The 14952-nt window shown below is 42.3% G+C and overlaps 1 protein-coding gene across 2 annotated transcripts in view; it reads left to right on the plus strand.

Annotated features, from left to right (window-relative positions):
* The window catches only part of SPATA17 (spermatogenesis associated 17), a 167717-nt gene that overhangs the window by 13805 nt on the left and 138960 nt on the right, over window positions 1-14952 (plus strand). For both annotated transcript variants that reach the window (XM_055144650.1, XM_055144651.1), the window contains exons 2-3: window positions 4501-4590; window positions 8155-8236. In XM_055144650.1, coding sequence (XP_055000625.1) covers window positions 4501-4590; window positions 8155-8236 — 172 coding nt within the window. The remainder of the gene's footprint in view (window positions 1-4500; window positions 4591-8154; window positions 8237-14952) is intronic.

Consider the following 14952-nt stretch of genomic DNA (forward strand, 5'->3'; position numbering starts at 1 on the left):
GCATCTGCTTTCTCGACTTAAGCCTCAGCTGCCCTTGCTTCCTAGCACCCCCAAAAGCAGGGTCCCGACGAGGGACGGGACGGACCCAGGGCAAGTGGTGAATTATGTGCTACCCTGGCATCGAGATGGGCCTGGCCAAAGTGCCTAATGCTTAACTGTGTTAAGAGCTTGGTCATGGGCATGTCATGTCATGATCCAAAAGCAACGACGAGACTAGGACCTTGCTAGGGCTAGGAAAGACTAATCTGGCGTGAGCACTGTAGTCTGAGATCGAGGTGACCCCCGGAGAGCAATTCTATAAGCTTAATGCGTCTCTTGATGATGGCATCTGCATTTCTATGTTCATTGCAGCACTGTTTACAAAAGCCAGAATCTGGAAAAAAACAGAGTGCCCCAAAACAGATGACTGGTTAAAGAAACTCTGGTACATATACACAGTGGAATACTATATAGCTGTCAGAAAACACGAAGTCATGAAATTTGCATATAAATGGATCAACATGGAAAGTATCATGTTGAGTGAAATGAGTCAGAAAGAAAGAGACAGACATAGAAAGATTGCACTCATATGTGGAATATAATATAATTGAGAAGTGCAAGTTTGCAGTGATGCAATTCTTGGCAGATCTTTCTCTGGACTTAGTTACTAAAATACTAAAATACAGAAACCCAAAACCGTGAGGCCACTAGGTGCGGTCACTCGACCTCATGCCTCTTCATTCTCAGCAACGGAAAACAAATTGTCAAATGCTTCCTTTTCAGCAGGTCTGACTTTAGGGGGGAGACTCTCCAAACAATAATAGTGAGTTTTGTTGAAATATTGAATGCAATCAAAGTGAAAGTAAAGTGAAATTTATCAGTTACACAGGCAAGGGGGTGCTAGGGGTGGTGGGGAGGGCTAGGGGTATGGGGGGACAGGGTGGAGCAATACTGCGATTCTAGGTGGTGGAATATATGCACTGGTGAAGGGATGGGTGTTTGAGCATTGTATAACTGAGACTTAAACCTGAAAACTTTGTAACTTTCCACATGGTGACTCAATAAAAAAAATTAAAACAAGTATGTAACACCTTAAATAAAGTTCCTAGGTTAAAAAAATGTGTCTCTTGTTATGTCCATACAAAATGATTTATAATATGAATACTTATATGTTAGTCGGACAAAGAGAGGAGAAACACACCCATGGGATTCCGCTCTTGGAAGAGCGGATGTCCTGCTGAGAGAGATTCTGTCCCAGTGAAAGCATCCCCTAAGGGATAGAACTTTACCCCCTATTGATTATAACCACATCTATGCATAAGCCCCTACTGAGAGAGATTCTGTCCTAGTGAAAGCATCCCCTAAGGGATAGAACTTTACCCACTATTGATTGTAACCACACCTATGCATAAGCCCCTGCCTGCATCCCCATCCAGAGCTGGATGCGGGGGATTTAAGGGGGCTGTGAGAGGGGGCTGGGGGGGAGTGCTGTCGAATTCCAGGGCGAGTCGCAGGGCCAGAGCTGGAGAAGCTAGAAAGAGATTGAGATCCAGACAGAGATAATGAAGTAGGATGGGGGAGGAAGAAGCAGGAGGAGACTCAGGAGAATGGAGATGGGAATGGAATAAACTGCGATTGAGACCAACCATCTTGGCTCCGTTCCTTCCTTCACGTGCCTCATCATTGCCTTCAACCTCCCCTGTGTGGGGGAAGTGGCTGGAGATTACCAAACGTGGGTGGCGGGAGAGACAGCGCCACTGCCTTGTGCCCAGTGCCTGGCGCGGTGCGGTGAGGCGCTCCCTCGCCCCCCTTTTCTTTTTATTTTTGTGTTTTACACAAATTGGATGAATAATAAAATAATGATGGAGAACTGTCTTGTTTCAACCTTTTCCTGGTATCATGCATCACACGAATCATGAAATCTCATTGATCGTCGATTTCTCGAGCGGGCTCAGTAACCTCTCCATTCGTCCTAACCCTGAGATTTTAGAAGACTCTCTCCACTCGGCCTTCCAATGATGCCGCATTGGAGGCTCTTTCAGGGTCAGGGGAATAAGATCCACCTGTTACTTGCTTTAGCATATGAATACACTATAGGAAGCTTGCTAGGCTGTCCCATGTGGGCAGAAAACTCTCAGTTGCTTGCCAGTTTCTCCCAGAGGGAGAAGTAGGTTGTAAGATATCGCTTCTGGGAGCTTGCTTTTAAGTCTCTGGATGTTGGCCATTGATGGAATTACACACACTTGGGGTCCTCTGCTGGTTCCTTCATGCGTGAGGCTTGTCCGAACATGTGGAGAGGGGCCTTGGGCATGGCTGTGGCTAGGTTCCGGTGGTCTTCAGCCGACTTAGTCTAAGTCGGACTTAGTTCCAACTTCGGACTTAGTTCTTCCTGGTATAACTAAACAAAATCTAAGAGTTGATTTTTTTATATTTATAAACCTCTGACCTATTCCCTGCCACCTTTATTTATTTTTTCACTGAATCACCATTAGCCACAGTGACAAAGCTTTCAAGTTTGAGTTTCAGTCATACAATGATTGAACACCCATCCTTCCACCAGTATACATTTTCCTCCACCAATGTCCCCTGTATCCCTCCTCCTACCCCTCCCTCTGCCTCTATGGTAGACAATTTCCTTCTTACCCTCTCTCTACTTATGGGTATGATGGTTTGCAATACAGAGCTTGAGAGACCATCATGTTTGGTCCTTTGTCAACTTCCAGAATACATCTGCATTCCCAAGAAATCCCTCCAACCATTGTTGACTTAGTGATCCCTTCTCTATTCCAGCTGCCCTCTCCCCCAGCCCATAAGGCAGGCTTCCAACCATGGAACAATTTTCCTGGCCTTTGTCTCTACCAGCCTTAGGTGTTAGTCGCATATTATGATACTTCATATTTCACAAATGAGTGCAGTCCTTCTATGTCTGTCCCTCTCTTTCTGACTCATTTCACTTAGCCTGATACTTTCCATGACCATGCACTTATAAGCAAATTTCATGACTTCATCTTTCCTAACAGCTACATTGTATTCCATTGTGTAGAAGTCTCTTTAACCAGTCCTTGGTTCTCGGGCTCTCGAGTTGTTTCCAGATTCTGGCTATTGTGAACAGTGCTGCAATGAACATACAGGTTCAGATGTCATTTCTCCTGTGCTTTTTTGCACCCTCAGGATATATTCCCAGAAGTGGTATTGCTGGGTCAAATGGGAGCTCAATTTCTAGTTTTTTGAGAAACATGCCTATTGTTTTCCAAATGGCTGGACTAGTTGGCATTCTCACCAACAATGAAGGAGTCCCTTTCTCCCCACATCCACACCAACACCAGTTGCTTTTGTTCTTTGGGATGTGTGCTAGTCCCTATGGTGTGCGTTATATTTCTGTTGTTTTTATCTGCATTTCCCTAATGGCTACTGATGAAGGGCATTTTTTCATGTGCCTATTGGCCATTCAAATTTCTTCTTTGAGAAAGTGTCTGTTCATTTCATTACCCCATTTTCTGATGGGATTGGATTTTTTTTTTGTAGAGTTCCTTGGACTGGAGCTATAGCACAGCGTGTAGGGCACTTGCCTTGCACGTGGCGACCTGGGTTCGATTCTTCCACCCCTCTCGGAGAGCCCAGCAAGCCATCGAGAGTATCCCACCTGCATGGCAGAGCCTGGCAAGCTCCTCGCGGCATATTCAATACGCCAAAAATAGTAACCACAAGCCCCACAATGGAGACGTTACTGGTTCCCACTTGAGCAAATCGATGAACAATGGTACGACAGTGCTACAGTGCTACAGCGTTCAACCAGTGCCTTTTATATCCTTGATATTAACCCCTTATCAGAAGGGCATTGGGTGAATATCCTTTCCCATTCCAAAGGCTGCCTTTGTATCCTCATCACTATTTCTTTTGAGGTGCAAAGGACTCTTAGTTTCCTATAGTCCCATTTGTTTATCTCTGCTTCCACTTGCTTGGTCAGTGGCATTTCCTCTTTGAAGATACCTTTGGACCCCTGCCACCTTAAATTCACCTTCTGAGACTTCATTGACAGCAGGTATTCAGTGTTGGATTCATGTTACTCTATAGGCAAATTCATTTAACTGATGTCTTGAGTGACATCATCAAGCATTTTAATCTTTCATGGTAAGTGCAGTGCAATTTAACCAGTAATTCAAATAATTATGTTTTCAAAATAATGACAAATGAGTACATTGCTTTTTTTAAAAAAAAAATCTGTCTAATTATTAGAGGGCAAATTAATTAGTTGCAAAATAGGTGATTATGAGAATGAAAAAAAAAAGCTGTTGAAAGCACATGGCCCCTTCCTGAAAGGTTAATTTTTAAAACTCATAAAGTAGCTCATGATTTTGGAATTGCATTCTTTATTATTTTAATTTCACATAAAATGACATATGAATTAAAATTATCATTTAATAAGAAACTAAAGCTTATGTTGAACAGTTTCATTAACTTTAGAAATACATTAGTTCCTAATGAAAAACACTACAATTTTAATTTTGTTTATTTTTTTAGTGTTGTGGATGGATTTAGGAAAAAGGAAAATGATGCAGCAGTTACAATTCAGAGTTGGTTCAAAGGATGTCGAGTCCGTGCATATATCAGGTACACTGACTTTGTTGTGTTACCTATCATCAAAAGACACACATCTCCTTATGTGTGAAATTTACTCATATAGTTCTCATTTCATAGAATCCATTACTTGTAAAGTTAACAAATTATGTGATGTCCTCTTTTAGAGATAAAACACTATTGAGTCATCTTGTCTTTTATGAGAAAAATTAAATTATGTTTACCATTTTTCTCTATTTTGAAAAGTTCTCTATCCTTGATCCAACTCTTGCCTTCAAATTCTCTAGGAGGGGTCAAGTGTCTGGGCTTGTAATTTTTGCAATGTCTTCCTTCACTTTTAAGAAGGCAAAGGCAAAATAACCAAATGCAAAGGAAGCAATTACAATCCTCTTCCACTTGTTGGTAGTTTGAAGCAAGACTTGTAGGAACATGCCATTGGGTTACAGAGACTAGATTTTACTGTCCCCACTTTCCCCTCAAGCTTCTGTGAGACTCTTTTAATGTTAAAAGCAATTTCTCTGGAGGAGGTGGAGGAAGACTACAAGCAGCATGCAATAATACCCTGAGGTGAGCTAGGAATACCTGGGTATGTGCTGATCAGGAAGAGCTCAGAGCAGTATAAGAGAATTCATGTCCAGTGGTAAAACTTCTCTTCTTGAAGCATAGCTGTGGAGTGTTATAATCTGTATGATTCCAACTTGGGGAGACAAAGTCCTCTTTGTCCGGATCCCCAAATTCTGGTGGGAGAAACATGGATGATGGAGTTTCCTCACGATTTCCCCACAGTTACCACCACTGAGCAGTTTCTGGACACCAGTGGAAATCTTATAGTCCAGCTGGGCAGATTCTTGGGTTTCCCAGGGTTCACCTCCCCCGACCCCCCCTACTCTCCTCACAGGTAACTCCCGCCCTCTGCAATCATACACATCCTTAAATTCTGCCCAGTCAGCTTCAAATTGAAGGTTCCATATTACCCTTTTCTCATGTCCAACTAAGTCACCGGAGAGGCTCATGGAATGCTGAGAAATAGTTCACTTCCTCCATTACAGGTCAATTATGTACTGGTAAAGGACATGGTAGTCCATTCACCGGGCTTCCAGATGGATAGGACCCAGTGGGAGGAAAGGACACATGGGCACCAGGCTCTCTGGGCACCTATTCTCTCAGAGTTCCCTGTGCTCCCTAATCCAGAACCCGTCTTTTTTGTTTTCCATGGAGCTTCATCACATAGGCAAGATTGACTTGATATACCTAGAACTCCAACTCCAGCTCCCTCCTTTCCCCATAGGTCTGGGGTGAGGCTGTAACCTCCAAATTCCACTTGATGACCCCACTAGCAAATTCCTAAGCACTGTCCTGAGTCTCTTTATTAGCCTTTTGTGGCTAATAAAGAGAAGATGCCTTTTTTGATCTCCAAGGAAATTGAAAGGGTTTTAGGAGCTCTGTGCTAAAACGAGGATAAGGATATATTTATTATAAGCCACAGTGTTGAACTGAGACATATAAGCATGAAAACTTAAATGATTGGCCTCAATCATTATTTCTAATTACAATGACATGTATGGATAGGCCAGCTTATTCCTCAGCATGTCATCTTCACCTACTTTATTCTTGTAACATTAAAAAAATATGTGCCTGGAGTTGGGACTCTTGAGCCATGCTACTGGGGCCCCTGCTCACTTCCTGTGATGCTCAACCAGCTCTCCCATACTTCCTTGCAAGGGCTCCATGGATGCAGTGTTGTGATAACCCAGTAATTTTGACAATCACAAGAATTGCCCCAGCAGTGAATATATCCCAGAGAGGCAAAAAAGTACAATCGAAACAACATCTGCACATGTATGTTCATCGCAGCACTGTTTACAATAGCCAGAATCTGGAAAAAACCCGAATGCCCCAGAACGGATGACTGGTTGAGGAAACTTTGGTACATCTATACAATGGAATACTATGCAGCTGTTAGAAAAAAGGAGGTCAAGAATTTTGTAGTCAAGTGGATGGGCATGAAAAGTTTCATGCTGAGTGAAATGAGTCAGAAAGAGAGAGACAGACATAGAAAGATTGCACTCATCTATGGTATATAGAATAACAGAGTGGGAGACTAACACCCAAGAACTGTAGAAATAAGTACCAGGAGGTTGACTCCATGGCTTCGAGGCTGGCCTCACGTTCCGGGGAAAGGTCAACTCAGAGAAGCGATCACCAACTACATTGTAGTCGAAGGCCATGTGGGGGAAGGGAGTTGCGGGCTGAATGAGGGCTAGAGACTGAGCACAGCGGCCACTCAACACCTTTATTGCAAACCACAACAGCTAATTAGAGAGAGAAAACAGAAGGGAATGCCTTGCCACAGTGGCAGGGTGGGGTGGGGGGGAGATGGGATTGGGGAGGGTGGGAGGGACACTGGGTTTACGGGTGGTGGAGAATGGGCACTGGTGAAGGGATGGGTTCCAAACTTTGTATGAGGGAAGTATAAGCACAAAAGTGTATAAATCTGTAACTGTACCCTCACGGTGATTCTCTAATTAAAAATAAATAAATTTAAAAAAAAAAAAAAAAGAATTGCCCCAGCAGTGCTTGGGGCCCTCCAGAGTATGGTTGGTTATATTTTGGGTCATGTGTTCCCAGAAATCAAACCATGGTTGTGTGCATGTGCCCTTAATCCCTGTGCAATATCCCTGACCCCCAGAAATATTTTGGAAAAGTAACTGTCATTTTAAAAATGTTTAATCCTAAACCCCAAGGGAATATTGAAGTTATAACATAATAAATATAGTATACAAAAACCTCATGTTTTTAATTAATTTATGTATTTTCCTCTAGGAACAATTAATTATTTCCTCTAGGAACAATTAATTATATAATTAATTATATAATAGAATGACAAAGTTCACAGAAACTTGGCTTTGAATTTGATTTCTGGAATTATAGAAAGGTCTATTCCAACCAGAAATTTAAGCAACTATCCTTATTTCATTAAAAAAAGGATTTTTTTGAGATTCAATGGCTTACAGTGCTATTAACTTTTCTCATGCACTTAATTCTAACACCACAGCCATCACTAATGCAACCCACTCCCTATAATTCTAAGACCACACCCATTACCCACTGCAACCCACTCCCCTTCCTACACCTGTTTCCCTAAAACCCCCTTCACCTCCAAATGAATTGATTTGGATCAATTCTCCCATTATGTTGCCTTTGTCCCTACCTCACTGTGCATCTTTCAGCCCTATCTGTGAGAGAGATCATTCTATATCTATCCCTTTTTTCTGACTCACTTCACTCAGCATGATATTCTGTAGTTCCACCATGTTGCCACAAATTGCATGATTTTTTTTCTTTCTTAGAGCTGCATGTATTTCATTGTGTGTGTGTCTGTGTGTGTGTGTGTGTGTCTGACAATTCCCTATCACTCATCTTTAGTTGAGCATTTGGGTTGTTTCCATATTGTGGCTATTGTAATAAGTGTGGCAACAAATATAGGTATGCATATATCTTTTTAAATTATTTTTTGTGTGTTTTGGGGTTAGATGCCAAGAAGGCAACTACCCTTATTTCAAATAAATCATACTAATATGCATGTTTCTCACACAGGTATTTACACAAAATGGTAACAATTATTCAGAAATGGTGGAGAGGTTACTTAAGCAGACAAGCATATCAAATAAAAGTAAAGGTAAATATTTTTAATGTATTTAGTGATCATTAGAATCATACAATATATAATGTCATTTATTCAATAATATTCTTATATGGTTTTAAAGTTAATTGACAAGTATATGCGGAAAAAAATGGCTTAATTGCTAGTATGAGATCTCTCTCTTTTGGGAAGCCTTTCCAAAGCTTAACTATGCCAGATATTCTTTCATTAAAGTACGTTTCACAGTGTGTATTTTATGTTTGCATTTATTTGCTCAATGGGGGACTTTCAGATGGTTTCCAGTTTTGCATCTCCAGCATTCAGATCAGTGTTTTTTAGCGAACAGGTCACAGACCAGTGCTGGTGCACAAGTGTAAGCAACCGGTGTACCACCTTGGCTATAACTGCTGTTCTGTAGGTTGATTCTCAGGACAGGTGCTAGTACACGGGTTAAAAAAAAGATTAAAGGATGCTGATTCAGACTAATTCCTAACATGGTCCATATATGGTCAAGAAACATTGTTTAAATTGGAAGTACCAAAAATTCTTGAAAATATAAAAGGAAGCCAGTTTCTCTGTGTCACTTACCATTCTCATTATCACGGACTAGAGGGAAATGGGAAAGTTTGGTTCTGAAGAAGTGCAGCCTGCACTGATCTTCCGTATCATGGACTTGGCAGACATATATGATAATATTCCAATTCCTGCTAGAGTCAGGAATGTGAGGAGGCTCAGAGCAAGTCAATTTGGGTTGTATGGTTGATGCCAGCAGGTCAATGTATATCTGTGGGGCGAGTGCATCAGCTGCTTGATGGTGCCTTCAGGCTTCTGATACCCCCAGATTGCCGGCTGTTCCTTTGGCCAGACCCCAACAACTTGGGGTCAAATTTACCAAGAAATTAAATGACCAAAAGGTTTGTGGGAGTCACACCTACAAACCAACTCCAGCTCAGCAAGAAGGAAAGTGTATCCTTAGGCACATACAAGGAGGCTGGGGCTACGTAGGGGGTGGAGTGTTGGGGGATGGTGGTGGGGAAATGGGGATCATTGGTGGTAGTAAATGTACACTGGTTGAGGAATGGGTGCTGGATCATTGTATGACTGAAACCGAATTATGAACAGCTTTGTAATGGTCTATCTCATGAATATTCAATTAAAATAAAAAAATAATGGTTCATGCCTCATTCATTCAGCTTAATCAATGGCTGAATAAATAGCAGTACTCCTACATATGCCAAAAACAATAACAAGTCTCACAATGGAGACGTTACTGATGCCTGCTTGAGCAGAATCGATGAACAATGGGACAACAGTGCTACAACAGTGCAGTGCTACTCCTACGTTAAAAAATAAAGTAAAATAAAAAGTAAAAAGAGGAGGGGCTGGAGCAATAGCACAGCGGGTAGGGCATTTGCCTTGCACGTGGCCGACCGGGGTTCGACCCCCAGCATCCCATATGGTCCCCCAAGCACTGCCAGGAGTAATTCCTGAGTGCAAAGCCAGGAGTAACCCCTGAGCATTGCTGTGTGTGACCCAAAAAGCAAAAAAAAAAAAGAAAGTAAAAAGAGGAGGCTGCCCAAAAGAAGAGAGAGAGTATGGGGGAAATGGTCTGCCATAGAGGTAGGGGGAGGGTTGGGAAAGGGGATGGGATACTGGATACTGGGAACATTGGTAGTGGAAAATATGCACTGATGGAGGGATGGGTGTTTGATCACTATATGACTGAAACTCAAATATGAAAGCATTGTAACTGTATCTCACAGTGATTCAATTAAAAAAAAAGAGGAGGTTGCTAGTCATCAGCCTACCTCATTAATTTCCTGATTTATTACTGTTTTCTCTAATTGTTTATATTTATTCTTCATTTATTATTGCTTAGTTGTGTACTAGAAAAATGCAGAGAAGGAGAAAGGAACAATAAATATATAACTAGATAACTAAATAATAAAAATTTATCTAAACTATGTATCATTTGGATAACTAAATTTGATAACTAAACTTATATATCATAACTAAGACAATAACTAACTCATAAGAATAAATAGCTAAATGATAAGAACTCACCTTTTGAAGTCCATCAGAAGAGGGAAAGACAAAGAATGAACTATCTCATCTGTGGGGTGTAAAGAAACATAGTAGGGATACAACAAAGACCCAAAGCAACAGACACTGAGCACTTGTATTATATAGGAAGCTGGCACAGAGGAGGGAAAATGAGGATTCAAGTGAGTAGCAGACACTGGGACAGTGATAGAGGGAAGTGGACACTCTGGAGAAGTTTGTAGTGAGAAGTTGTGTTGTGCGTGAAATCCTATCATTAAGAGTATTGTAAACCACAGTACCTGAAATAATTTTTTTAAAAAATCTACTTTCAGTGAGATTATTCATTTATTTATTTTTGTATTCTGGCCACCCATAGTGGCGCCCAAGACTTATTCCAGGCTCTGTGCTAAGGGATCAGTACTAGCAGAGCTCGAGGACCACATAGGGTGCTTGGGATAAAACCTGGATTGGTCACTTGCAAGGCAAGGGTCCTGCTCGCCGTAATACTTTTCCAGTCCCCTCAGTGAGATAATATTTAAATATTAATAAAATATAGGGACTACTTAGAGAAAGAATGAAGTATTTTAGAATTAATGAACTAAAGTATTCAACTATAATATAAGCACGAACCATGAAAGTATATGATCTCTCTTATTCCTAGATATTCCTAGATATTCCTAGATATCTCTCTTATTCCTGTGTTATTCCTTTGAGGAATGTACAATTATTTTGTTATATTTTATTAGGTCACCATGACCTACAACATGGACTGGAGTGATACCACAGCGGGTAGGGCATTTGCCTTGCACACAGCCTACCCGGGTTTGATTCCTCCATCCCTCTCGGAGAGCCCAGCAAGCTACTGAGAGTATCCCGCCCACATGGCAGAGCCTGGCAAGCTACGTGTGGCATATTCGATATGCCAAAAACAGTAACAAGTCTCACAATGGAGACGTTACTGGTGCCCGCTTGAGCAAGTCGATGAACAATGGGACAACAGTGCAGTGCAGTGCAGACCTACAACATTGTTCATAATAGAATTTCAGGTGTACAATGTTCTAACATCACTCCTAACACCAGTGTGAACTTCCCCCCGACAACGTACAAATTTTTGTTATCTTAAGGTAAACTTACATTAACATCATTTCTTTCTTGCCCAGGTTTTCCCCTCAATATCATTACTCTTTTCGTTCATTTTCTGTCTTTGACTGTAACCATTCATGAAAATGTTCTTCCACACAGTTCAGCCAAATTGTAAAGAAAATCACTGGGATCTCTGTAGAGGAATCTATCTTAGTAGTATCCTCCTCACTATTTCTTTTGAGGTGCAGAGGCTATTTAGTTTCTGATAGTCCCATTTGTTATCTCTGCTTCCACTTGCTTGGTCAGTGGCATTTCATCCTTGAAGATACCTTTAGCTTCAGTGTCATGAGGGTTTTGCCAACCTTTTCATCAGTGTACTTTATGGATTCTGGTCTGATGTTGAGATCTTTAATCTATTTTGATCTGACTTTTGTGCATGGTGTTAGGTAGAAGTCTGAGCCCAATTTTTTGCATCTAACTGTCCAGTTTTGCCAGCACCATTTGTTAAAGAGGCTTTCCTTGCTCGGCTTTATATTTCTCAATCTCTTATCAAAGATTAGATGATCATATATTTGATGGTGTGTGTAAGGATATTTAACCCTAATCCAGTGGTCTGCAGATATGCCTTTGTTCCAATATCATGCTGTTTTTATTATTACCATTTTGTAGTACAATTTGAGGTTGGGGAAGGTAATGCCTCCCATCTTTTTCCCCCAAGAATTGCTTTAGCTATTTGTGGGGGCTTATAATTCCATATGAATTTCTTTTGCCCGCACACCTGGCTGTCTTCCCCAGGGCCCCTCAAAGAGAGTGGGCTTCAGTTTCCCTCCCCACCCTGAGCAGAGCTCCCGTGGCCAAAGACCTCCGGAGCCTAGACACAGCCATGCTGAAGGCCCCTCTCCACATGTTCGGATGAGCCTCACGCATGAAGGTACTGACAGAGGAACCCAAGTGTGTGGGACCCAGGACTGAGACCTCCAAGCCTGCTCAAATCAGGACTGGGGCTCTTCCACCTAGATTTCCCATTTTCCAGTAGCTAGGCGGTCACACCCAGGGACTGCCCCCGGCACCATGTAATCCCACCAACAGCCAACATCCAGAGACTTAAAACCAAGCTCCCAGACAGCGCAGGGGCCGCGGTTTTCCTGAGCGCAAAAGGGAGACGCCGATCCAGCCAAAACAGGACGTGAGCGCGCTTGCGGGAGTCCCCAGGGGGCGGGGGCGGTGACCCCCGCCCACCGCAGTTAGATACTTAAACCCACCTCCCCCACGTGTGCTTCCTTTTGGACCCGGCTGTGGAGCGAGCACGATGGAGGGGCCCGAGGGAGCGCCCTCGGACCCCAAGCAGCCCACTGAACTAATTCCGGCATGGGACCAGAGACCCCACGGCGTGCTGAAGCAGTGGGACCCGGGCATCCCCCAATTCTTTTAACCTGTCTCTCTCTCAACTCCTCCCTCCTGAGCACAGCGCAGGGGCCGCGGTTTTCCTGAGCGCAAAAGGGAGACGCCGAGCCTCTCTCTAGGTTTCTCCATCTTATGAGCACCATAAAAGGGTAAAAGTTTGTAGTGATGTTATTTCTGGTTGTACTTTCCCTGGACTTTATACAGAAACCCAAAACCGCGCGGCCGCTGCTGCGGCCGCGCGACTTAATGTCATCTTAGTATGAGCAATATGTAATGGTTCCTTTCTAATGGGGCGGACTTTTGTGGGAGATCCTAATAGTAAGTCTGTTTTTGAAATATTGAAGGCAATCAAAGTGGTAGCCATCTCACTAGACTGAACTAAGCTATATCCCCACGCCGGTTGAGAAGAAATTTTCTTCTTTCTCGGGAAGAAACGCGGTGTGTCATCAACTACAGTGTGATGTCCATTAAGCAAGCAGATCTGGTGGCGTGGGAATGGGATATAAGGGGAAAAATTATGTACAAGGAACAGCGGGACGCTGGTGGAATCTCGAGCCGGAGCCGATACCAGCGCAAGACCTTCGGGTCCAGAGACTGCTTGGAGACACTCTACTAGTCTATCAACTAAGCCAGAGCCCCATGCCTGCTGATGACGGGAAATAACCATCCTTTTCGGTTTTTTTTCCCTTGTCAGGCAGCGTGGCGATTACTAAAACAGGCGTGAACTCGGTGGCGCGGGGCAAGGGGGAAAAAGAAAAACTATGTAACAAACAGCGGGACTTAATATCTCTATATTCTTAGCAATGGAGAACTATCAAATGCCTCCTTGGCAATAGGACTGCTTTTCTTTTTTGGGGGAAACCCCAACAACGGTAGTGAGTTGTGTATCGAAACATGGAATGTAATCGAAATAAGGCGTAAACGAAGTGAAACATATCATGTGCAAGGGTTGGGACTGGGGAGGTGGGAGGGGGCGGCAGGTATACTGGGGGGGTTGGTGATGGAAGATGGGCACTGGTGAAGTGAAGGGTGTTTGAGAATTGTATAACCGACATAATCCTGAGAACTATGTAACCCTCCACATGGTGATTCAATAAAATTAAAAAAAAAAATTAAAAAAAAAAAAAAAACCAAGCTCCCAGAATCGTGAGGCCACTTCACGGCCACACAACATCTTATAGCCTAGCTCTCCCTCTGGGAGAACCTGGCAAGCTACTGAGAGTTTTCTGCCCACATGGGAGAGCCTTGCAAACTCCCCATGGTGTATTCATATGCCAAAACCAGTAACAATGATGGGTCTCATTCCCCTGACCCTGAAAGAGCCTCCAATGTGACATTGTTGGGAAGGACAAGTAAAGAGAGGCTTCTAAAATCTCAGGGCTAGGACGAATGGAGATGTTACTGAGACCGAAATTCAATGATCAAAAGGATGATGATGATGATGATGATGAATTTCAGGAGTGTTTGATCAATTTCTTTGAAGAATATAATGGGTATCCTTATAGGGATTGCATTGAATTTGTATAAGGCTTTGGGGAGTATTGCCATGTTGCCAATGTTAATTCTGCCAATCTATGAGCAAGGAATGTGTTTCCATTTCCCCGTGTCATCTTTTATTTCTTGAAATAGTGTTTTATAGTTTTTTTTGTACAGGTCCTTTACCTCCTTAGTCAAGCTGATTCAGAGTTACTTGATTATCTGAGGCATGATTCTGCATGGGATTTTCTTTTTCCTATCACATTCTTATCTCATTATTTGCATATATGAAAGCTATGGACTTTTGGGTATTGATTTTATAACCTGCCACTTCATTATACTAGTCTGTTTTTTCTAGGATCTTCTTGGTAGATACTTTAAGATTCTCTTAGTACAGTGTTATGTTATCTGCCAATAGTGAGAGCTTGATTTCTTCCTTTCCTATCTGGATGCCCTTAATATATTTTTCTTCCCTAACTCTATGGCAAGTACTTCAGTACTATATTGAATAGACGTGACTTTGTATCGTCTCTTGTTTCTGATCTTAGAAGGAAGTCTTTCCGTTTTTCCCCATTGAGAATAATGCTTTCCAAGGGGCTTGTGCTAGATGGCTTGACTATACTGAGAAAAGTGCCTTCGATTTTCATTTTGCTGAGAGTTTTCATCATAAACGGGCACTTGATCTTGTCAAATGCTTTCTTCGCATCTATTGATAATATCATATGGCTTTTATATTTTCTTTTATT

Source organism: Sorex araneus, chromosome 7 (assembly GCF_027595985.1).
Source record: "Sorex araneus isolate mSorAra2 chromosome 7, mSorAra2.pri, whole genome shotgun sequence".
NCBI classification, from domain to species: domain Eukaryota; kingdom Metazoa; phylum Chordata; class Mammalia; order Eulipotyphla; family Soricidae; genus Sorex; species Sorex araneus.